The following is a 26,914-nucleotide window of genomic DNA, read 5'->3' as shown; positions in this document are numbered from 1 at the left end:
GGTTGTACATCAAACTCCTCTCTCGCGACCCTTTTTGCCTGCTCTAGTAATGATCCAGGAGCAGTTCAAAATGGGATTAGTATAAATGAGAATCAGCCCATAAGCCTGCAGTGGAAGTGGATTATTATTATAATCAGTCCCTTGATTAATGATCAGTCAGTGTCTCACGCCTTATAATTACCGGAAGGAATCCTTGCTTCTGTTATAAAACAGCAATATCCCTTTCCTTCTGTGAATTTGTACTGGGGACAAAATGCACATCACTGATGATAGAAAATGTAAAAGATGCAGTCCATGTGCCTAGCAGACTAATGTATTTTTGAACTTAATCTGACAGCCTTCCAAGGCAATATTACAGACTCTGCATTGTACAAAATCAGTAGCCTTTTCTTAACTCTGGGAATGTATAAGTAGAAAGATGAGACAGATACTGAAATTAATTTATAATTTAGAAGACAACCAGCAGCAACTATATCAACCCTGTTGAAATCAGTGCCTATTTGTCTGGCTACTCCTCCCCATGTTTAAGCTAATTTATTTACCTGGAAAGGGAAACAGGCAGGAAGAAGAAGAATACTCACGACAAGTGATCTTTTCTGGAAGACACAGGTATGATTTTAATTCTGTGACAAATAGCAGCACTTCTTCTTATCTGCTAATTTCCTGAGTTTTCTGAGGGTCTGCAAATGGATGAGTTAAGCTCATCTAGGGAGAATGAATGACAGGGAGCATCTCAAGACCTCGCCTATGGGCAAGAAGATGGTCTAAGCTGAGTGACTCAATTGAATGTATGGTTGGCAATTTAAGAAACACAATTAGACTAGCACTGAACATGAAATGTAAGTATAGTCTTACATCCTTCATTTTCATAAAATTTTGACAAAAAGCTTTCTAAAATAGTTTCTCTCTCTTACCCTTCCTTCACACCTGTTCTTCAGCATTAACCTGCTCCCTCTAGGTCTTCCATCCCAGACAGGAGCTGGTATTACACTAGACCTCAGTTCAGGATTCTTTCTGAAGACTAATATATTTGCATGGAAAGAGATGGTTTCACACTGGCTAATACATCTTTAACCTCTGACTACTGGAGAGACTTTATGAGCCTATAAATTCCTGAGTGTAAAGAATGAATTAATTACAAATAAAGGCTGTTGTTTCTTAATCTGAGTTACTCTATCAGCTTAATTCATGATGACATTAGTCTCATCTTCGTTCAGATGAGTCTGAGACATTGAACTGGTATGTCTAAATTTTCACCCTTTCTGAAAATCACTAGCTTGTGAGTTTGATTACTGACTTCTTTAAACCATTGTGGGACACAATCTGTTTTCATCATTTGTGAATTCATGCCATTTCCCACACGTGCTCTTAAAGATTCAGGTTCCCCTTCTCTTTTCATCTCTGATACTTCTTCCCATCATATCTGCTATTGTTCATAGTCACAGACTGTGCAGAATTAAGTTTCATGAAAGGCAGGTGTAGATATTCCTTCAAACCCTTAACACTGATGGATCACTATTGCACTGCCCCATTCACTAACTGCAGAACATTTTGTATGAATTTACAATTCCGTGTTCACATACAGTTCTGCATCATGGCTAGCTTATGAAGTAGGATTGAACCACATCAGCCTGGCAGAAAATAATAAGTAAAGAAAAATAAATAAGGAAAAAATACAAATGAGAACAACTTCCAATAAAATAACCCAGGACTTCAAAAAACAGAATTACGCAGTGACCTTTCTTTCTCACTAGGGAACTTCTAAATAACCTGCACTGGCACTGAGACCTTACCTCCTGTAGCTTCTCTGCACTGATGCTTCCAATGTTTTGACTCTAGTTGCCCTCCTGTCTTCAGGTGATAATATGTTTGCCAGTTTGCTGCAACTGTGCTTTTGTTAACTTTATTAATCCTGCTCTTCCAAAGATAGCTTGTCTTATGTAGTAATGAAAATATGTGGTCCATCACCTGGGAGATGATATCTACTTTTCTTTCACTCCAGAATATGGATGAAATCACCATATCAGTTCTCCAAAATGCCAGTAAAAATGCTTTGATGCTACACTCCCTAACTCAGAGAACTGTCTTTTTCTTTCATATTAATGTTAATGGTGTCTCTCTTAGGGATAAACACCTTGGTAATTTTCTCCTAAATGCAGGCACTGAAGCAATCTTCACTGTTAACTACCTCTAAAACTCCCAACTGCATTCGGTTTATCGTGCACCATATAACACCTTTTACCATTCCTTATTTGTATGCAAGAAAGCCAAATTTCACCTTTTGTCACAAATGCATCATAAATGGTAAAGGGAAATAATTAATAGCTCAGTAATTACATTTCAGTAAACAGCACACACACTCAAAAATTGCAGTAACCCACTAGTGAACAGGTAATGACTGCAGCTGCAAGCAAGAGCTCACTGGGGATTCAAACAAGCTCTTGTCAGCTTACATGGGCATTGCAGATTTTCCATCTTCCCCGGTGAGACTTTGTACAGCCTTACAGAAGCAAAGCAGGAGGCTACGGTGTCAGACACCTCATTGCTCTGATAAATGGCTGCAAATTATATTTTGGCTTGCATATATAGTCTCTCGTGATGACTTCCATAACAAGCGTGCTTACCTTAAGAATTCCACAACACAGGTATTTCTCTACCCTCTCTTGTGCCCTGCTGATCACCAGAGATATAATTTGAACTAAGAATCTGAAAGGGGCTGAAAAGGGGGGGGGGGGAGAAGCTCACAACCTGCAGGGTGGCTTTTTTTAGACTTTTGTAGCATTTAATCAATTATGTGCTCATTTCTGCCACTGAAATAATTTAGCTCGATGTTTATTTGAGGGATGTGCTCCCTGAGGACTACATAAATCATCACCAATACAAATGCAAAACAGTTATGTTATAGCTGCGCTGATTTTGTACTGCTTACAGTATTAAAATACCACAAAGAAAGATCCGGAAAGAAGAAAAAAGGTTTTGCTACTTGCATAAGAATTCATAATAAAGTATTTTCTTCTTTTAAATGTTCTTATTTTATTTAAAGAAGTCATAAATCATTCAGCAGTACCACTGTATATCTAATTTTGGAATTATTAGTTAAAGAAAAAAAAAAAGCAAGAGAGAAAACATTTCAAGAGAAAAAAGAAGAATCTATTGAAAAAGAAGAGACATCACTGGAAAGTATTTTTCCACCTGCAATATGGAACCACTCACATTGGCTCTACTGAAGTGGAATGGTAAGGAGGGGCAGGAAATCACTATCGCTAGGCTCAATCAACTCTGATGCTCACCCTAGATGTCTGCACCTTGCAAAGTCTTACTTCACTTGTTTGTCAGAAAGATAGATGCAGACCTGGAAATACAAAGTGATTCATCCTTTATTGCACCATGATTCATTCATTGACAGAGAAGGGAAAGGAAGTTGGGAATCTTAGTTGCTCGTTGCCTGTTCTTGCTACGCTAATATACTCTTTTTTTGCCAGTATATTCCTAGATATTTTCCCACTGAAGCCAAAGAATATTTTGCCTATAATTTAAAGGAAATTGGAGTCAGGTCTGTAATATCTTCTATGATTTAATGGAACTGTATTTTCACTCAGTGTCTGAGCCAAATAAATGTTTCTTCAAAAATCTGTCTATTCCCAAATTAAATGTCTTGGTCATGGGAGAGTTTTTAGTTGTCCCTAGAAAGTACAGAACAGCTTGTCTTGAGAATCCACCAAATATTCAGTGCTATGGTTAGACTTTCTAAGCATGTCATCATCAGCCTATGAAACAACAACATATAAAGAAAATAATGTTCTTCACCTAATACACAGTGTTAATGTTTGCTGCTTAGTTCACTACCACTATGCTTTAAAAATTAAATGGATTTCATTTACTTACTACAGTAACTAGCAGAAAGTGCACTAAAATTATTTTCCCCTTAAAAGAACATACTGTAAAGGCCCATTAAAATATAATTACTGCCAAAAAGGCAATTTACTCTTCCTTGAGATAAGCTGCAGTATTGTAGTTTGAAATTCAACTTCCATTGATTCAGGATTAGAGCGGCATGTTTAGATAATAAGCAGAAGTATCTCAGATAACACCCTGAGTGAGTCATTGGACTATAGCATTTAGTCTGAGAAAGTGTGTTTATCTGAAGGGCTCTTGGGACTAATATGGTTCCTCTTCAAAGCCTGAAGCAGGGGGCAAAAATCATAGTCCTGGAGGTTGGCAGGATAAACATGTCCTGTGATTTGCTAGCAATTTGAGAGATGGATTTCACTACAGAGCGCACTGTTGTTGTCAGGTTGAAAAGTGTCTGCCTGGAAATGAATTCATGTGCACACAGCTCCAGACAAAGGAAAATCTCCCCGAAATGGCATGCCATCACATTTTAAGGCCAATTTTTCAAGTCTCTGACTCACACCTGGGAAATATACTAGTACACTAAGTTTATCATAAAAAGCCCACATTTTAACAAGCAAAAATTGGTGCAATAATCTTGAAACATAGTGTCTCACTGACAGGTACAGAAATCCTTTTTTTTTTTTTTTCATATTGGACTGCTTCATGTCTGAAAACAAGTGTGCCTTTTCTACATACGGTCATCTCAAATTGGTTTTTGGTGAAAGGAATGCTATCTGATGCTCTTTTAACATTTGATGTGAGGTCTAAACAGGGAGGCTGGGTAATGTGTCATCAGGAGGAAAGCTGTGGCGAGAATAAAAGCTCCTGTGTCAGTCAACAGTTTATAAATACAGCAGGAGAGATAACTGCTGTGTATACTCCACAAGAAGGGTTTCAAACTGGGCTCTAGAAGTAGAAACATATTTTTAAGTTATGAGAGTGAGAAAGTGTAAATGAGTGAACAGAAGGTTTCTATAACTGTGTGGAAGCTTTTTGTGCACAGTTGGAGCAGTTGGGGGCTGTCACTCTGAAAATAATTGTGAAGGGAACTAAACACAGAATAAAGGACTTGAGGTCTGAATGTCCTTTCATTTGCACCCTCAAGTTTCCTGGAAATCAAAGAGTTTACACCAGTTTAAATCAAATGTATGTAAAATCAGGTAAGGTTTATGATGCATTGGGTAAGAAAAGGGAAATCCCAGAACTACATCCCCCCAACACATCTCCCAGCCTTAAGGGACAGAGAGAGACACATGGGTGAATTTCAAGGGAGAGTCACTCAAAAATGTCCTATGAACCAAGCTGAACAAGGAAGATTGATCTTTCTTTAAAAAATAATAATTTGCATTTACAGATTTCCATTAAAGTTTTATTATCTACTCCACGTGCCAAACTGTAGCTAAACTAGAGGGTTAGAAGCAAGCTAAATAAATTTCCTCCTGAAGTCCAATCTCACATTTACGCTGTGTTTGTTATTTGGTTTTTGATTTTGTTTTAATGGAAATATAGATGCAAAAAGAAAACTTGTGGTTTAAGAAGAAAACATCTGAAGAAGAGCCAATGGCATCACTGCTAGTTTCTTCTAGCATCAAATATGAGCCTAAGGATACATATCTTCTAAATTCAGCTGTGCTGTTGGAAAAGGAAACCAACATCAATTTCTTGTTCCTTTCCTTCTTGCTGCACGCCATGTTTTCAAACCTTACGGTAAGAACTGCTCAAGTAAGTGCTGTTTATGACAAGCAGCTGCATCGGCAATACCTACTCTTGAAAGTCTCTGAGGTAAATGTAACCTTATTCTGTCTGAAGTTGAATGCAGTGAGTAAAGACAGGCTGCCCTGTTGGCAGATGTAGCAGGTGGTGAAAAGCAGTAGTGAGTTCAGTGAAGCATAACTACTTACACTAGCCCTACATAAAGAATGTGCCTTGTGTTGTATCTTCAGTGGAAAAATTATATTGAAGAACACTAGAGGACAGCTGATGATGTAGAAAATGTATATCCAGAGTTCATGGAACATCAGTCTGTTTCCTGGGAGGAGCAGTCTGTCGTATTGAATGGTGTCTGCTTATGTGCGTCAAAAGAGGAAGACCAGCGACTAGATGAGCAATACTAATAGCTTATTCATGTTTCTGGTTATCACTTTGTTTGAATATTTTCTAACTTCAGATAGTTGAGAACCAGAAATGTATATCTGAAACACCATCTACGTTTTTGGTGTTCCAAACTCTATCTATTAAAATGCAAAAGATTTTTATCCAGTTTCAAGCACAAAATCAGATATGGATTTTTAACTCTGGGCTTGAAAACAAAGAACTATATTAACTATTAATAAATCACAATATTTGGTCAGTGTTGAAGTGTTTAATTAGTCCCTAGGTACACCAGGGAAAGGAGAAACATATTTGGTGAAACATTCTTTAGAACAACAACAAAAATACATTAATTTCAGTCTGTTTCTTTATTGACTTCTTGTGTTTCCCAAGTAGGGAAGAATTATAATTTTAGCTCCTTGATCTTCTGAAGTAATTAAAATCATTATTCAAAGTTGATGATGAAGTATTTATGGCTGTGTGGACACCAAGAGAGAAATGAGGTTTCCACTATGCAATTTAGAACCTGCAACACCATCTCTGTTTAACATGAATCCCAGCGAGGTACCATCAGAGCACACCAACATCAGCTTAACTGGGCACTTCGGATTTTGACCCTGAGTCACCAAAGCGACAGCAGGATTTCAGTTTGAACTTCAGTGAGAGTAATATTAAGCCCTCTGGGAGGAACAAGTCTATTTTAGCTGTTGACTTCAACGGGAGTTGGATTAGGTCTTGATTTATTCTGGAGCTGTGTAATGCAGATAGAGAGGCGACAAATTCAAACACATCTGCAAAGACAAGCAGCTAAATCTAGGATACTTCGAATGGACAGTCTCTGAAAAACAGAGGTGTAGGAAAGTAGGAAGAGCTTCCTTGCACAGATATAATGAGACATGTTTCAGTGATGACAGTCTGCACTGGAAGAACGGGGAAATTTAAACCACAGATTTTTTGGTATCAATTTAACTTGTACCTTGAGGTAGAATAACTATGCCCAGGCTGTACAATGTCCTGGATTGATGTATTTTGCAGAGTGTGGTGCTACTGCCACAGGTCTCTGCTTGCTACAAACTCTCTGTACCACATTTAATTACATGGTCACCACATGCCATTGGCCTCTAATATTACGGGTATTTTGGTCCCTTCTTGAAACAAGACTTAAAATTCACTAGCCTTTCTCTACTATCGTTCTCACCAGCTTCCACTGTCTGTATTTATCATATCTCTTCAGCTCTAGATAAGAAAATATTTTAAATTTTAACGTTTTAACTCTACAACATAGGACTAAATAGAATGTAGGAGTAGAATTAAGTAAATGTAGACAGTAAACTATATTGAAGGATAGCACAGGAAGTCCCTAACACATAAAGCCTTACAAGACTGAACAGATGGAGATATAACTCCTCTAGTGATTGTGTACTGATGACAACACAGGACTGAAGTTACTAGGCTCTGACTTCCTGAGCGACCAAAGATGTTCCTTCCCCTTCTCCAATAGAAGTACAAATGTTTTCAGACATAGTGAGTAGCAACTGTGATGCTCTTTCTCTCCTCCATCCAAATAGTTGCTGAAGCTATGCTAGGACTATTAGGCATAAGAAACATATTGGGCCTGTTATAATAATAAATTCTAGGTCACTTGTATTCACAGATTTGGAGACACGCTTTGAAATTTAGGTTAAATTTTCTGGGGAATAAAACACTTTCTCAGGAGACTCAGCAGCAAGTCACTGGTTAATTGCTGAGACTGTATAATTTTGGGTCAAGGAAGAATAATTCAGGGCATCTTTTGATTCCTGAAACTGGGTTGAGTTCACTTTGAAATTGACCTATATTTCCTTCACATGTAAAATGCCACATTCCACTTGAACTACATTCAATTTATATAACTTTATGCCATTTTAATTCCTAACAGCAGATTGCATTTCCCACCATTTGCAATACCCAGCTCAGGTGATTCAGATGTTTAGTAAGCTGAGATCAAGGTTTCCAAGCTTATACTTCCTAAATCTTTTTTTGTTTTTTTGTTTTAAGGATCTACTGTCCTTCTTGACTGACTCATTCCTGTGCAAGATGCGCATAGACTATGGAAGTTCATGAAACTATCAAAGCCTTCAAACAGAACCTGACCCACACTTCAGGAAAAGATCAACCAGTTGCAAAATTTTAGTTAAACATTAAAAATGTTTTGTGATAGAAAGGGGATGAACTGAGTCAGGCAGAAGAAATTCTTGTATTTAACTCCTTCTTTTGCCTTGCTATATGTGAAACTTAATTCCCTGACTGGTGCTCACACTGCATATACACATTTTATGTATATTGTGTGTTACTTTTGACATTAGGCTCTTTTCCTTATGGAGGAGAATTTGATGTTTAAATATAATGCAGGGAGGAGAAGAATGGTAACAAAATACTTGACCTACAAGTAGACCAGAAGATTCCTCTAAAGTATAGAAAATCAGCAGGATAAACACTTAGGAAAAGCCAACAGCATTTATTCATTCTGTGTTTGTGATAGATGTATTTGCATACAAGAGAAAAAGAAACAAGCTGGTTTTTTATCTTCTAGTCGATTAAATTTGTCTGCCTCTTGTGTTCAGATTTTGAAGTTTTGTTATACCACTGAAGCACTCTTCTCCTTTGTTAATTCCTCAGTGTTAGAAATTCTGTCAGTGTTCCCGTTACGTTTAAATAACTCTGTGACCCATATAGCTGAGGTTAAAAACCTTTGGTTTATCTCTTATTGAATGATTCACATTGGGAAACCACTTACCTGTCCAGCAGTGTCTAGAATGTCCAAATAGGCTGGTTCATCATCAATTCGGACTTGAGTTTTATAGGCATCCTCTGAAAAACATAGTGCAGTATGGCTAAGCATAGCAGTGTCTCAAGAGAATGGAAAATGAAATAGTTTTGCTAGTTTGGAGTAGGCTTTTCAAAAGCTCTCCAGTCTGACCTAACTGCTTTCTTTCAAGTCAAAAAGACACTTGTTGAAATCCTACAGTCGCTGAACAGGATTAGCAAAAGGAAGTGATCTATTACACTCAAACAGTTTCAATAAGAAATAAATTTAGCTCTCTTTAAATGAATAGCACAGACCATAGGTGGTGTTTAAGTCACAAAGTTTTAGAGGTGGTGTGCTTGTGCTGTGCAGCAGAGTGTTTTTACCTTACCACAGTGACTCTTACAGAGAGCTTTTCCAGTAAATAGTTTCAAGCTAAAGATTGTCTAAATTGCTGGGATAGTCTCCCTGTGGTTGAATGAGGTTTCTGACTCAGATATGTCAAAGCAATTAATTAGACCTCTGTATTTCTCTGGAGAGGATGCAAATGGATTTAAAAAAAAAAAAAAAAAAATATCTATAATCAGTGTCCTCACAATCATCATGGCTGGGGTTGGAGGAGAAAAAACTGTGCTGGGTGGACTGTTCTCTTAGCTTATGATTTTGTCAACTTAAATTTGGAAAGAGAAAAGCAAAAAAAGATAAATAATATTTGCATAAGTAGTCTTCCTCACATTTCAATTCCTTTCCCCTCTCAATATTTATACTTTCTTCCTAAGATTATACAGGTCTTAGATACCAGGTCATGTTTATGCTCAAAATAGTCTTGGAAATTTTCTGTGCTGTTTCATTAGATAATACATAACAGCCTGAGTGATTCTGGTGATTGATATTATGCTTTGGTAGCTGGAAATCTCAGGACATTCCAATTTATGTCATAATATATAGAACAACATATGACACTATAAAACCATGTAAAAACCTGCTTTCTACCTACAAAAAAAAAAAACCCCAAACCCTAAAGCATTTGGATAGGAATGATTCTGGATGGCCTTAACTCAGCCCACTTCTGCGCTGTCAGTGGCAAGCTATCTTTAATGACATAATCACATACAGTAATTTCCATTATTCTCCTTCTTCTTTTATGCCTCAGGTCAACAAATTACTTAGGCACATTCCTTGTTTTAAACAAATATCTAATTCCATTCCTATTAGGATGACCCAGAGACTTAATTAATTTTATGATACATCGCCTTGCAGAGAAAGCCAGAACAGTCCAACTAGTCAATAGATCTCTTGTTAGGGATTGCGGAATAAAAAACTCTGTGTCAAAGAGGGACCATACAGAGTATATTAGGCTCTTTATAGTTTAAGTAATATCTTATGGCACAGCAATTATATAAGCAGGAGATTTTTTCTTTTTCTTTTTTTATCTTTCTTTAAACTAAAAATGAAAACCAAAATATGGAAATGTGTAAAATCAAATCTGGTATTTCCTGCATGTGAATTCTACCCATACTATGAAGTATTATATTTCCATACAGGTGGGTGCCCATTTGCATCACATTCATACATATATAACTAACACACAACTTGCATAAATCTAGCTTGCATTCTTGTCTCTGCAGCTGGATACTCTAAATACGCTGTGGTCTTATTTCTCTCTTCACTTTGACCAATGTGACTTTCAATGTAGAAGCTTTACAACACTTAATGCAGAGGCACATTTACATATTTAAATTCAAGTTGGATAAAAATGAAGCTGGGACATAGATAACACTGAACGTACAAACCCATTGTGCTACTGACATTTATTTTGTTTTCTCAAACTACTGAACTTAAAATATTTACAAAGATGTGCCAGAATCACTGTCCCATTTTAATTCTTAACATAATATATGCTAACGTCTTCTGTTGGTGGTAGTGAAACATATTCTGTTGATCATTGACCAAGCACATGAATCTAAATGGTTTTCAAGGCAATTTTACTCGGAAGATGTTTTTTACTTGTAAAATTTGCCTTTGCCCCAAGAAATATAGAGATGAAACAGGAAGGACATATGACTTTCCTTTGTAATATTCTCTCTCTGCATATGAGCAAAAAACAGGATACTACAGATAATTTAGAAAAGCTTAAAAATAACCTCAGTTGTGGTGTGATGAGCAAGGCTATTCTCAACTCGTATTTGAATGGAAAATAAATGGGAGATTTAACACCTACTTTTCTGATGGCACTCATTTAAGAGGAAGTCCTAAAGCCCACACTTAGCAAGGGAATTGCTGTCTTGAGCCAACACCCTCATACCAGAGATCAGATCATAACACCCACTTATAACCTATCAGCTTCTTAATGTTCAGACACAACCAGCCTTTTGAGAGGCACTATCTTTCAAACTGCCCTGTGTGTTCACTGATCTCCTGGGCTACCCAGACAATAAATTTTTCCAGCACAGGTAGTAGATGGAAGATGCATAAATTGAAAACTGTGTTTCCCACCTCATGTCATACGGACCAAGAAAAGAAGTCAGGAGTGGAAAACCTGTCTCATTTAGTTCTGGCCTACGATTAATACTTTTAAAGTGGGATTTCATCTCAGGAAGTAATGGAAATAAAGCTGAGTGAGGGATTACATAGGTAAATATCTTCATTTTAGTCAACTGGACTATGGGGCACAGGTATTAAGCTGGAAATAAACAACCTTCCACAGATCAAGAGCTGGATGTGACTGTATGTTAGAAACACTGGTGCCTTCAGATGCTTCCTGATGTCAGGTGTGACTACTATGTGGCCAGGTGTTTTAGTCCAGGGGACACAGTACATATTACAGACACATTAAGGAAACAGAAACCCTGAGATCTGAGAGGAACATGCTCTTTACGTGTGGACTGAGAAGAACAGAAAATGTTCCACTGAAATAGCATCTGAGTGTATATAAAACAAAGCAAAGAAGTCTTCAACAGGAGCACTAGCAAACTCACTGTCTGCTCTCCTCTCTTTAAAAAATATTCACATTGTTACAAATGCTGTCTAGTATATTTACACTTTCCACAATATCTGAGTACATTACATTTTCTTTCACCTAATTAATTTCTAATACTAATATAATGTTCCTTTTAAAGTTAATTGGGGGTTGTTAAGCCACATGTATCCAGACTTTACATCCTACAGCTCTAAAGAGCGATATTTATTGAGACCAAACTCCAGCTGCCATTTCAGTAAAGAATTAAGATAACATATGAAAAAAAGGAGACAAGGGTAATAATGAGACATCAGACAATTACTATATTTCTTATACTAAGTTCAGTATTAGTCTTTTTTCTGTGAGGGTCACTGTAAGATCCCACTTTAGGTTTAGATGAAATACATCAGAATTATAAGGTATTATAAGAAAAAACTGTGGATGCAGTTTATTGATATTTTTGTGAGGTATAACCAGTGACTCAAACACAGTCTGCAAGAATGATCATTTTGTAGGGTAGCAAAGAGAAAAATGAAATAAAAACTCCTACATCCCTACATTCTGTATAATATGTGAATATATGAATATTTTAAATGACTAGTTAAAATATTTGGTAAAAGTTATTTTTAAAATATAATTATTCACGGGTTTTTTTCCCATATAGAATATAGTTTTTAAGAATTTTATTTCCTACGAACATTTAAAATAGATGAAAATAGATAGAAATCCCACCTTAAAAAGTTATACTACTTGAATTATTATTGACTGTTTACTGTTTCCCAGGGTGAGAAAAAACCAAATAGAGCTCCAACTGCTTTCTTCAAGGCACCTATTCTTTTTTATTATTAAATTTTTCCCCTACAGAATATCTCATTTAAACCAAGAAAAAATATTTTTAAAAGGCATTTTTAAACTTGTTTTTCTTAATTTTTTTATTCTCCTTTGCTGTATTATAAAAGGAAACAAAACAATTCCTCCTTAAGCCTTTTGTTATATAGTTTATTTGGTAAAATTAATACATATTTTTTCAGCTTGCTTTTTTTTATAGGACATCATTCTGGAAAGAGAAGTACAATAATTTATGCAAGGTTGTGTTGCAATCAGTTATCTTAGCACTTGAGAAGCTAGATTCATAAAAAATATATCAAAGCACTTTTTCAGCTATGAGCAGGTAACTGCTTCATGACAAATAGATTTGGATAGTGAACAATTTAAAGTGGAGTTGGAATGGGTTTTTCATCTGCTTTACAGATATATTCCCGTCTCTGAAATATAGGTCAGCTGCTTCTTCCTTCCATTTGTTAATTCTGCTTATATTCCTCCTAAATAAATAGTGTCTCTTCTCTGTCTTATACGCTATCAATTGCACTTAAACCTGGTCAGATTGTCACATATATAGATGAGCCAAAAATACTATATTTGACTGAGGAGGTGCCAAACCAGCAGAAGGAAATCCAAGCTCGGTCAGCCACACCTGGAGTTCTGCCTCTTGTTGTTCTTCCTGTGTGCCAGACAGCAGGAGACCTGGCTCTTGGTGTGCTTAGATTATCCGCTTCATATGCATTTTAATTCAGAGATGTTCCTGAATGTGGGATGATCATGGGTGGATGGGTGCTCTTTCTATTTACAATGAATTTTTAAATAAAAAAAAAAAAAAAGGATGAACAGAGACTTAAACCACTGTACCAACTACTACATGTAAACTGCTTCTATTTAAAATATAAAAATGCGTGTGGGAGGAATTGCCCATCAGAATACATTGGTCTTCTAATTTTCCTTAGCATATAATTATTTTCCTGGAGTATGAGTGTTTTATAAGTGGTTGAGCATTACTATCAGCATTTTACAGACAAGGACACGAGGTCACAGAGGTTGCCTTCCTATGAGCTATGCACACATGATAAGCAATGAATGGCTTAGAAAAGTAGAACTGGCAGATTTGATTGCCTTGTATTCTGGAAATGCGCACATAGATATCAGTATCATTTAAAATAAAGCAAGTAGGAAAATTAGTACTAGACTAGTAACTAGGGTACTTAAATATCCCATTTCCAGCCCTGTCTAGTGTTTCATAATTCTACGTTATACCAGCAATTAAGAATACTTCAGATTATTCTTTCCAGTGCTGCTGTTTTTTATTTCTCAGCATGGAACTCTGCCATTATGTTGTCATTTGTTTAGCTTTGTCAGGTCTTTGTCAGATCTTTCAGATTTTGCTCAGGTTTATGTTAACAGCATGAGTTGTCTGCTCCATCTTACAAAAGAGACAGTAACAGACAATATCATTCCAGGCAGACGGACATTGATAATGGTTTACAGAACAGAGAAAAGATGACCACTGCCTTTCCAAACTCCCAGATAGAAAGTCTTCCTTCAGTAACCACACACTTTGAACATCTCTACTGTTTCTATGAAAGAAAAGAAGGTAAGTGATGCAGTATCTAATGCAGATAGTAGCTCTCTGCTAGCCTTATTCTTATAAAGACTATAGTGTAGTCTTGAGAAAGTGAAAATAATCTTGGAAAAAACAAAGCATTAGTCATGCTAAGTGTTCATCGTAAAAGGAATTCATACATTTATTCATTATACATTCAGTTGCATGATGAGAAACACAGCACTTTCTATCTTTCAGTTTTCATTTTAGCATTCAAATTACCATAAACATATATTCAGATAAAATATTAAACCAAGATCTTGGCCAAATATGTCTTCAGAAGAGATTCTGTAACATCATCTTCAAATCGCCTTGCTAATTTCAAATGCATATTACTGTTGTACATTCCAACTCTTTATTAATTTCAATTGAAGATTAAATTCTTTGTTTCCTTTATTTAGCCTTTGTTCAGGGTTATGACATGGTCTCAACTAACTTCTGTGTTCTGTTTCAGAGGTTCCTGTATCTTCAGTGGCACATTCAAATCCTTGAGTGTTCATAAAATAATTCATGAGTAAAGATGAAAACAGAAATATAACAAGGCACTTCTCTAAATCTGAATACAAAAGAGCAGAACAACTCTCAACTTTTAGTTGATTTTGTCCTCCTGAAATAGGCATTGTTAATATCTTCAGTAAAAGCAGAAGCATAACTAGACTATGTCCAGATCCTCTAATAAACCTCTGCACTTAATCTTGCTACCATCAATGAAAATGCCTAAATACCAGGAAGGGGACAGGGCATAAACTACATGTTGAGCACCCAGATTCATTGCAGCACAATAAAGATTTAAGTTTAGGCCGAGTAAGTCCCATGCAGTCTGACTATTTGTTATTAGTAGTTTTTAAATGAGCCATTTTCACTGTCACACTCATCTCCTTTAACTTAAGCTCTGGCTGCCATTGACCATACCCTGTCTGGGTCTGGTTACGGTAATAAAACTAAAAGCTTCCTCAGCCTAATGGGCATTCTGTTTGGTTCTCACCTCACTGCAGTGTTCTTTTTTTAATGCTATTATACCTAATGTTTCAGATCTGTTCTCTGCAGGGCAAGACTGATAACACACAGCTGCTGAAGGAGTCTGATTGATTTTCAGCTTTGGGTACTTACATGGCAACTTTCTTGGTGACCTGAAATGCACTTAGTGCCTTCCAAATTGGGAAATGGGTTATCCATTGCACTTTCTGCCTTTTTTTTTTTTTCTTTTTTTTTTTTCCAGTTGTACCTATAGATAAGTACAAGCACCTCTTCTTCAATGTCAGCTTGCAGTTTCATTACTATGGTACCCTTTCATTCTCTGATGAAAAGCAGAAGAAGCAAAACCAGCTTAATCTCACTTGGTCTTTGGTAGGCACAAAAAAAAAAAAAAAAGAAAAAAAAGAAAAAAAAAGCTCTAAAATGTTTGGTGTGAACAGAAATTTGAGAGAGTTGAACTCTAAGTCAGGTAACTCTGGTTTGTCTTCTCCCTTTGGGTCCTCATTATCATGATGTTTACTAATAAAATGGTTGTAAAATGAGACAATGTCCTGGGTGGCTTTCAAGAAGAACCAAAATTAAGAGTGATTTTGTACATAATGTTGCATGGGAGAGTTTTTAATTTACATGTATTCATCAAGAAAGAGACAAAGCAGAATATACAAGAGAAAATTCAGGGTAAGATATCCACTTTCAGGCAAAGAATGTCAAAAATGTAAGACCTAAGTGGTCAGCAAGGCAAACTCACTGCTGCATTCTACAGTCATACAGCTCCTTGGGCACAGTCAGATCTCTGTAATGACGACTCAGTTTTTATATGGTGAAAATAAATTATAACCATACATGTGAATGTAACACTTTCAGTTTGCATTCATGGTAGCAAATGCTCCACAGAAGTCAACCACCATTTCTAACAATACTGACTACTAGAACCACCTTCTCCACTACTAATTCCTCTCCATACACTGGAAGTTTTGATGCTGTTGATTTGAATGCATCATAATTCTTTCATTTCGGTACTTCCAACTCAGTATTCTGTTGTAACAAGTCAACAGATCCTCCTAAACTGAGTACTGATATTTTTCCATTCCCATGAGGTTTGTGTATTGGTATGTATGTAACTGTGTGTACAAATACAGAGAGGCATGTAAGACTGAGAGTATCTGGATGTGCCAGAAAATAGTTTAATAAATTAATCCCTATGTGGAGCGCCTCCCATGTGTAAAACTATTTATCCAGTCTTGAAAAAATTCAGGACCAGAAGCAGATTGAAATTTAAACAGAAAAAATCCAATGCAAAGGTCTTCTGCTATAGAAACTTAAGCTATTTTTATACTATTACATTATATGATTTCTTTTTTTACTATTTGCAATATTTTATTTTCTAGCTGCAGATGTATTTTCACCCATAAAATATAATTATTAATAAAAGCAAAAGGCATGTTCACCAGAACCCATGAAAAACAGAATCATTAGAGTTCTGATGAAGTTCTAACTACAATTCACATAACCAAGATGAAGTCTAGAAAGGAATGTACCCCTCTTCCTTCTTTCCCACAGACATATGAATAGAGAAGCTGATTGTATTCTTACATAACAACATATTGTTAAATGTGGGATTCCCCTGGAGGTAGCATAGGTAACCTCCTATAAATTATAGGCTTCTGCAGAAAGGCTGGGATACAGCGGAGATTTGGATAAAAGACTGGCAAAGTCTATCTGAATAATTTGTCCCAGTGCAGTAACTACCAGTCATGATGCAAATGATGTTATCAACAAAGCCACCATTTATTATTTTAATCTGCACAGATGTGACAAAATTTGTATAAATATTTATACAGGGTATGACTTGCTGCCCAGACAACACTCAGTTCTTCTTTAGACCTTGTACTGGAGTCCTTCAAACAGGCTAAATCTTCTTTATGAAGTGTCCTACCCATGTGAATAAGACTGAGTAACAAACGTTTATGGCAGAACCAGCTCTCAAAGAGAAAATAAAATTTCTTACAAATGTTAGCATATTTGAAAATTGAGGCTAAAGATAACTCAGGCTAACCTCTGCTGTAGCACTTGCTTTTCTTTTAGAAACCATTTGCAATATGGATAATGCTGCTAATATTTAATAAAGGCATATCATTACTTTCTCTGCTTCCAGAAAAATGTCGTTTACTTCAAAGGTGTACATGAACAAAGTGAACAAAGTACTCCTGTTTAATCAAAACATGATAATTAACAGGAGTCCAAGTACACTTATCCTGGGGAACAAGAATAGCAGGTAGCAATTTCACTACTCTTTCAAGTCCGTGATTTTGCTACTGAGTAGGAGGATCTGACAGCTACGAATTCACTTCTTGTCATTTCAGGGGGAGTAATTAACAAGTTGACTCCATCTGCGTGGCTATTAACATGGCTTGGATTTAGTAAGGTGTAGATGGCTGCCGGCTTCCATGAAATAAAGGTTAATGGAGACATTTGTCCTGTGATGAGGAATTTTGAATAGAACATGATAAATCAGCCACCTGTAGGAAACCATAGCATGAGTGTCTCTTCCAATTTCAAAAATTGTATAAGGAAGATTTTTACAAATCAAAATACATAGCAAATAGGTACGCAAATTTTCCACTGATGACTCTATTTATGGGTTGCAAGTCTGTCTTCAGCTCCTTATCAATTCATGATCCTAACCATAATTATCATCACTGTATGTGGGTTGTGATACCTATAACAGAACCACTGAGCTAAAGCCACAGAATGACTTAGGTGTTTACTCCAACTTCAGTCATTTCATTCCCAGGACCTTTGAATCTCCTCAGCTACCATATAACATGACAGTCCACCCTGCTTTAGCCCTGAGAATCTAGGCTTTCTCTGTAGAATTTTACATTTGAGAACATTATTCATCTAACTAACTAAAGATGCAGATGCTAGGATGAGATGAATCATGCTCTAGAGCTTTAGCATATTTATGTTATGAGTTCAAACCCACAACCCACATGTGACTCCACTGTGGTTTTGTAGTTCTGGATAAACATAAAATCTCCTGCCTTAATGACACCAGCCAAATGGACACTTTCTGCACACTCAAACCCAATCAGGATCTATAGAGTAGAAGCTGAATTCTGCTGATTATGAGAATGCCTCAATCCAGTGAAAGCACATATATGAAACTCTACTAAAAAACCTATAGTAGCCATGAATATAAGAAGAATATGTCCCAATTTTCTATGATAGGTCAGTGTTTGAAGTATCACTGTTGGCCTGAAGGGACACCTGAAGAGCTATTTGAGAATAAACTCATCTGTGATAAGAAGAAATACCTTTCAATGCCTTTTTATAAAATGGATCCATCAGTTTATAAAATGGATCCATTAGAGACTTGGTGAAGCAAAGCATGGGCAAGTGAGGATTTTTGGATAGAGTCAAATCAAAACCATCGATTGTTGAGATAAAGGTCTTCTGCCTCTGTGAAGATCGTATGCAAAGAAAAAAAAAAAAAAAAAAAGGCTATTTTGTGTAGAACAGACAAAAATATTTTAACATATTTTAACAATATTTTCTATTCTTGGCCGACTCTTTCTAGATTCTTAATGAAAGTATTCTAATAAAAATAGTTTCATTATTATATTTATTACTAATATTACTATTAGTAACAAATATACCACAGAAATATTGTCATAGTTATAAGTAGAGCCTTTTTATTTTTTTCTTCCTAAATTTTAATCTGGCTAATCAGTGTTTAAGAATAGTGACCACAAGGTCACACTTCTGTACTGTACTTGGTTAGTATTCTTCTCTCTATGTTTAGCAGATATACTGTTAAACTCAGGGGTTTTCAGGAGGAATAGAAAGGTTATATACTATATTTTGATCCTCCATTGACTATTCAGTGGAGAAGAGAAGATGGCCAAGGCAGGAATATATCTCACTTCTAACACAGAGTTAATGGAAGATAGAAAAGAAAAAGTATGAACCATTAACAGTTAAGGAGCACTGGTACTTTTTTTGCATTTAAATATCCAGCATAGGTCTCTCATGGCAACACATGGGAAAAACACTTTTATTGCCTGTTCCAGCCATGGTAAGCAGATGTTGGGCAGAGATGTTTGAGAACTAGAGTAGTTCATCTGTTTGTTTTCTTTCTGAAATGAGGGAGAAAGGGAAATCAGATCACTGGCCAGATTATCAATTAAGGTCATTCAGATTAGGCAAATGCTCCAGATGAGAATATAAAGAGTAGAGCCATAGAAGATGAACAGTCCATCTAATATATTTTCCTCTTTTGGAGCGTAACCAATAGCCCAAGGAATCCCACACAATTATTTTTGCTTGGCATATCTTCTCATCTTCCAGTTATTTGCAGCTCAAAGGCACTTCTGAGCCAGAAGTAGAATCTTTGTTTTGAACAGCCCTTGATGGATATTTTTCCCTCCAGTAGTTTGCCCAAAAGGTTTTTGAATCTATCTACATTTCTGGCACAGGTAATTATTGCTGTTCTTTTTGATAACAGAGATCAGCTTGGAAAGGTATTTTAGCTCACTGGCTGAGAGTGACTCTGCATGAGATGGTTGACTCAGTTTTCACATCCTGCCTGTCCCAGAAATAGAAGGATCTCTTTTCTCCTCTTTCATTACCACTTATTCAACCATTTCCCCATATGTGGTTCTACACTACCTTTCTGCTGCTTTTTGGGCTCGCAGAATTTTTTTTACTGAAGTAATTAAACTCACTAATCTGATAGACAACAATTCTGTGTTGGAATGGCTTCATTTTATTCTGGACTACTGTTGAATCTGCCTGTAAAATTATCCAGTGAATGCCAGAGAGACAGTAAAGCTGAGAGAAGGGCAGAGTTAAAGAGTGGGTCTTCCTCCTTTTCCACACAAATGAGTTGTTAGATTTGGCTCATCTCACAAAACTACAGTCTGTTGCAGAGCCTCAGAAATCTGTTCCTGGCAGGTGAGAGTTCATGCATCAGTTCTTGTTCTTGATTTAGGGTAAAGAAATTAAATAGTTCCACACCTGGTCTCCCTATACACTATTTCCTTCCCTGACACCTCACAGTGTGCTGCAGAGACTCATAAAAGCAGCTACTGTCTGGCACCACTGTGAATGAAGTGAATCTGCTGGCATAGCTGCTGAGTTAAGGTTTTATGATGACATGAGTGATAGACACAGACAGACAACTGCATTTCCAAGACTAAACTGCAGGCTAAATTCTCTCCAAGATGTTCTGATTAACCTCCAACTTTTGAGCAGGTGTTTGGTGAAATGATAAGGGAGAAAATGACAACTGTAAAAGCAGCTCACTGGGTCACTTACTCCCTAGAAAGACACAGACTGCATTTGCTTGTCTGCTGTTGTTTACATCAGAAATATTAGCCAAGGAAAATTAGTAGATTAAGCACTGTTTCCAGAGTCTATGAAAATGGTGACAGTGAGCTGTCACCTGGTGTAAACAGCCCTCAAATGATGATTTACATTTGTAAAAAAATATGAATGTGACAAAGCAGTAGCAGACATTAAGTGTCCATCCAGGATTGTAGAGGTCGTTCATCTTGAGTATGGACAGGGAAAAGTATTTGGTTGATTTGGTTATTTGTTATATGAAGTCTGTAAAGCCTTTAGGAACTGACAAATTGGTTTATCAAAGCAAAGTCCCAAGAAAGTTTAACAACAGAGCTAGAGATCATGTATCTGAGTAGCACAGCATATTTAGAATGGGACCAGACTAGTTATTAATGAGGAAAATACCCAAAGTTCTCAACAGAGGAAGGGGTAAAGAATCAAAGCTGAGAATGCAACTAGAGGATATAGCTAAGACTGAAATGTTAAGAGATGAACCAACTGTCAATAATCTGCTCTTTAGAGGGAAACTATCACCTTTTTATATATAAAAAATATTTCCCAGAGAAATAGGATTTTTTTTTTTTTTTTTTTTTTTTAGATCAAATTTGTTCCGTCACAGAGAGAAAGATCTGCTATGATTTTTCAGTCTCCATACTCCATGGCTTAAAATAATTTCTATTTCCCTTCATGGCAGACAACTAACAACACTAAGCAGAAGGCATTTTGTTGCTTCATTGATATCTAAACTAACTGAGCAGTCTAGACAATTTTCTTATTCTTAATTTTTTAATATTACCCTTTCTTTTCTATTCATGGGGTATTTTCAGTCTTACATGGGAGCACCTACGCTGCCAGACACATGCCAGCGTTGTCCCTTCCTTTGCCACCTTAACAAGGATTCTGCATGACAAGTCTCTCTCTGCATTTTCCTCCCTTCACTGCAGGACATCTATCTAGACACTGAGATATCATGATGATCTGTGAAGGTCCTTGTTGTAACAAGCTGTCAGGGGAAGCATTGCCATTCAGCTTCAAGCACCTACGCTTAGACAGATACAAAATACGTGTCTACATGCAAGGTAGGTATCTAAAATCCCCTTACTCTTAAGGGAAACATACATCGCCCATACATGACTCTTGCCATTTGATATGGTCTCAGGAATCTTGGCTGGCTTTCATTTACTCAACTAGAAAGGCTCTGATGTTCCATAAGTTCTATGTCACAGGGGTTGGATCACGATGACATAAGACCCATGGGAGGTCAGCCTTCTGGATCAGCATTCTAAACCAAAGCAGGTACTTTGGGACATCTCAAATGGCTCTTGAAGCCTGCGATAAAGGAAGTGAGAAAAGACATAAATCTCCACTCTTAAATTACCCTGAATCCCACATAACTGGAATCTAGATACACAGCTTACGTGTAGACATTTAATTTAGGCCTCCTCAACATGCAGCTTAGTCGTAACATAGTAGGCATCATCTGTTTGCTCTTCTTTGTGTACGTAAGTCAAAAGGTTTTATAGTGAAGGTATTAACCTCTTAATGTGATGTATGATGCAAATAATACCCACAGATAGAAAAGTGAAAACTAATAATGAAGCACAGGCTAAGGTTAATGTTCTAATGCATACTCTAGTATTCTTAGATATTCCTCATTGCTCATTTTAATTATGACAAATATGGATCATAAACACAGGCAGTTTAGCTACATGTACATAATCAGTCTAAATACCTTCGGAGACAATCTCTGGAGACAAATGGTACTGATTCAAGATTATTTTATATGAGTTTTTTATCCACTCTGATAAATGTATGGAGAATGACAGACAGCTGTGAATTCAGTTGTGAGCTATCCATCGTATGAATTTGTTTAAAAAATAATAATTTTGGAGTTTAAATCCAGTTGTGGCTTGTTCAGTCCAAATCTTTTATCTTCTACAGAAAAATTAGAATTGTAATGAAATTAGGGATGAAGCATACACATAGACATCTTTCAGATAAGAGTAGAAAATATCTAGAAACTTTTTGTACCCTCAAATGAATTTGTATAGTACTTTTGTTGGCAAGAGGCACCCCTCCTAATCTAGTAGACGTGTCCCATCTTTTTCTTCTTTCACATTGTCATTACTAATGAGTTTGTATTTCCCTTGCTTTATCCTTCTTCGTTATTGTACCTTGAAAACAGATATAACATTCTTTATAACACAGACACTTTTTGGCATGCATTATATAACCTTAGAATACTTTCAGTTGCATTTTATCTTTTTCCTCAAATTCAGCCACGCATTTCCACCACCTTATTAAAGATGAGTTTCAGCGTGTTTTATTTGATGCATTGGCGAATGCATTGCTTCGTTAGGAAACCTCATGGAAATTCATGTGCTTAATGCTAAAGTGCCTCCCATCCCACACCCATTTCAATTAAAATTTGACATTGACACAGCCTTAATGCCCTCAGCTGCTCATTTGACACAATCTCCTGCAGTGATATCTCACCAAAACAGGAAGCTGCTTTCACATCTCGTTTGCATTATGTATTCATTCTAAGATTAGTCACATGGTTAATGAGCATCTTGGAGGCTGTCCAGTTTGCTACACTATGTCATGCTTCCTTTCCTGCCACTCTACTTGCATTAACTCTCTGTGATATTGCCAAAGACTGTACGGAGTGTAAATTGCTCTTATCTATTTGTTCCAGAAAATGATCACATCCACTGCCACTTGGAAATTGTTCCCATTGTTGACAACAATTAAATATTAAATGTGCGCTGAAATAATTTCATTTTCATGAAGTACTAACCTCTGAAATTTTGCCCACATACAGTCTAATACTATTTTGTCCTCCCCCTCCTCATTTGCTCACAAAAATAACATATTACTGTCTCAAAATTCTGAAGTGTTTGTAAAAAAACCCAAAATACAGTCAATATTCCCCCTTTATCCTGAAGTGATGTTAAACTCGAAGTGACAACATTAAAATTAGCACATCAGGTAGATTTAACCTTTTAAGTGATGTTTATATTTAAAACAAATAGTGGCATATCTTTGTATTTATGTGTGTGCACGTATATCTGTATATAAAGTCTGCAGCTTAAGTTTCTTGAGATCTTATCAGCTTTTCCAAACTAAGACAACAAAAAATATTTAAAAAAAAAAAAAAAAAGACATTTTCATACATCAGAAGGGACCACCTATTCTGATCATTTATTTTGGCACCATATGTCTGATGCACACTGCACAGAGGACTTCTCCGAATATATACCAATTGGAACAAAAATACACAACTTACTGATGAAAAAACGCCCAACAGAACAAAAACCAACCTCTTCTCTCAAATAAATCCATACTACTCTTTAAAAAAGTCTTGGTCTTAAAAAAGTGTCAGACTATCCATCACAGCATCCAGTAAATTCTTCGAAAGTATAGGTAATCCTTCTATAAATTATAAACACAGTAATAAATAACATGTAAATAATTTAAATTTATTTCCATATCTCTTTTAGGATCAAAATTAGCAGATTTGAAATATATGTATGCATGACATACAAACCTATGAGCACACGTATCACGTAATGTAGCAACTGAAATAATGTTTTGACTAAAACTCTGCATCATCTCACAGTAGCAACAGCTTCCCATGATCAAGATCCCCTGTAATATTTCAAAAATTTTGGTGGATAACAGAGAAAATGTAAGTACAAACCACCATTATATGCAAATTGTGTATTTCTACTATATTGCTAGAGTTATGAGTTGCTGTAGAAAAAGAAAGCTCTAATGCATTGGTAACATGATGTCGAACCACGGTGAAAAAAAAAAAAAAAGAGAGAAAAATAATGCCTCTGGATTTTTAAAGCTACATGATTATTACAGTACAATGTTTAGGATAAGTTCTTAACTGTGTGCTTGTAGGGAAGCAGAAATGGGAAGGAGAAGCACATTTGGCAGCATATTAAAGTGAAAGGAGTCCTCTATATTCTCTGGTAGGTAACAGTAAATATTTTTCACCATAGCCTCATGTTGGGCTGGACAAAAGTGAAATATATTCTCATTTTTTAGGCTTTCTTTAAAGCTCACTGTCTTATCAGTTTACAGATGAAGTATAAAATAAAAATAAAATAGGAAGGAAAAAAAATCTCCTAAAATCTTCAAAAGTCAATTGCCTATGGCTATACTTCTATGGAGCAAGGAATAGGTCAGGACATAAAATGTGTTCTTTATATAAAAAAAAAAAATCAAACTTCAGAACATTTCTCAGGGTTGAAAGGATTTGAGCTTTTATGAAATAAAACATGACAACCAGTTGGCAGCCATTTATTTTTAAGTTCAAGCAAAAACTATTGTAGATTTCTTGTTTCAGGTTTTTCATATGTTTCTAACTGATCATACAAGATGGTTTTGTTGATCTTTTGTAAGGACTGAATGCGGTTTGGTTCTGTCTTTCAGCTAGAATATCAATCAGATTACATCATTCCTATGCTCGTGTTTTGGGAATGGTTTATTGTCCCCTGTCTTCTTTACCTTGATGCAAATATATTTCACAAGAATACAGAAATGAAAACCAGCTGAAATTATTATTTCACTCCTATGTCAATGCTTAAGGTGCACAATGAAAAGTTAAAGTAGACAAAGTGAATATAAACATTTAGTAGCCCCAGAGGTCACCGAAAATTGAAAGTGATAGAATTTTGGGATATCAAAGACAATAATTTAAAAAGGCCCTTCCATTTCATAAGCCCCTGCCCATCCATTTCTATGGGGACATCTCTTAGAAAAAGCCCCTTCAAAGACAAAGAGGGATAGTATCAATTTTGTCACCACTACCTACTTAAATCATGACTAAATTTGCACAGTTATAAGTATCGTGTTCACTGCTGTCACAATTTCACATCGTAGAAAGCATAAAGGAGTAGCTAGTCCCAGAACATCCGGAATAACATGTAGGTATTTATTAGATTCTTATGTCCATGTAAAACAAAAGAAACTATAAACCTTATCTTAAAGCTCAACTAGAGGACAGTAGAGTCAGCAGGTCGGTTAATACTGGAAATCTGTGGATTGTCATTTAAACACATCATAGAACTTTTTTGTTGTTTCCAGAGAATATCACCCTCTCAGTGACACCTACAGAAACTGTTGTTTTTCTAAATGCCCAGAGACAAATAAAAACACAGGTAGGCAGAACAAGGTATTTCAAAAATTGTACACTAAAGCCTCAGGTCGGTGTGCCCAGAGAAGTTCAGGACAGCTCATGAGTCCCCTAAACAGGACACAAATTACTGAGGAATGAAAGTGGCCTAAAATGTATGACATAAAGGAAAGGCAATATATTGATATGCAGAGAGGTCAGTGATCTCAGACATGGCTGCTTTGCATTTACTGGTTTGCCGCTCTGCTGGAGAGAAGGTACATTTCTTATTTGGCCTGTTTTATTCTTTCCTAATCACCTGCTGGTGGGTTACTGTGAGAAACAGAACTCTAAGTACCTGACCTACCTCCCCAGGATACAAAATCATCTCTTAGTGGCTAGCACCTTATGACCCTGGAGGAACAACCTCTCCTCTGGCACCTCCTGCTATCAGCATAGTCTTGTCCCTGGATATTCTCACTCTGGATTATCTGATCTTTTTTTTTTTTTTTTTTAAGATAGATGGAAAATAGGTAAAATATGCTTACCAGTGTATGTATAAATAAATAAATAAATAAATAAATCTAAGATTTGAGACCAGGGGCTCAAAAGTAGCAAAAAGCAATCTCAAGTTGTTTTTTTTGTTTGTTTTTTTTTTGTTTTTTTTTTTTTTTTCAGTGTACTGAGATTTTTAAGTATATTTGTTATTACAGGTCAGATAAAAAATTATTCCTTTGATTAGCTTTTTGAGTTTATGTCCAATTTTGAGGCGTCATACCACAAATTTACGCAAGAGGAAATGTATGTACTTAAGATTATATTCAGTTGTTTAGTATATGTTTTAGAGCATGAATAGAAATAAGCCTTTCTCAGGATGTCCTCAGTATGTTCTGAAGGGCAGAAGTGCTGAACAGATAAAACTCAGCAATGTAGTTCCTGTTCTGCCTCTAGCCAGCTATGTGAGTTTGAATTCACAGTATTTCATTTATCTGTTCTCTATCTCCCTCTCTCTTCTCCTATTTAGAGTGTTGGTGTTACTGCGTAGAAGCTGTCTCTTACTCAAGGAGACCTTCATCCTGATTAGGTCCTCTAGGCATTCCTACAGTATGTACTTATAATGCATCATAAGATTTCCTTCTCTTTATGATTATCTATTATTCATACTGTGGTAGTGTCTAGAGACCAATAAGTTAAGATTATGACAAGATACAATATATAGATAAATACAGATGGCAGGTGGGTAGTTAATAATAAAGACGAGTGTATGTAGATAACTTAATGGTGTCAGTAACTAGTAATGTT

General features: G+C 36.2%; 1 protein-coding gene across 3 annotated transcripts in view; it reads right to left on the bottom strand.

The window, feature by feature from the left end:
- RIT2 (Ras like without CAAX 2) overlaps nucleotides 1-26,914 on the bottom strand; it is a 175,637-nt gene that overhangs the window by 91,837 nt on the left and 56,886 nt on the right. For all 3 annotated transcript variants that reach the window (XM_074932026.1, XM_074932027.1, XM_074932028.1), the window contains exon 3: nucleotides 8,762-8,835. In XM_074932026.1, coding sequence (XP_074788127.1) covers nucleotides 8,762-8,835 — 74 coding nt within the window. The remainder of the gene's footprint in view (nucleotides 1-8,761; nucleotides 8,836-26,914) is intronic.

Source organism: Athene noctua, chromosome Z (genome assembly GCF_965140245.1).
Source record: "Athene noctua chromosome Z, bAthNoc1.hap1.1, whole genome shotgun sequence".
In the NCBI taxonomy this organism is placed as follows: Eukaryota; Metazoa; Chordata; class Aves; order Strigiformes; family Strigidae; genus Athene; species Athene noctua.
The sequence above is the reverse complement of the archived record's forward strand: the minus strand, read 5'-3'. Positions and strand labels throughout refer to the sequence as shown.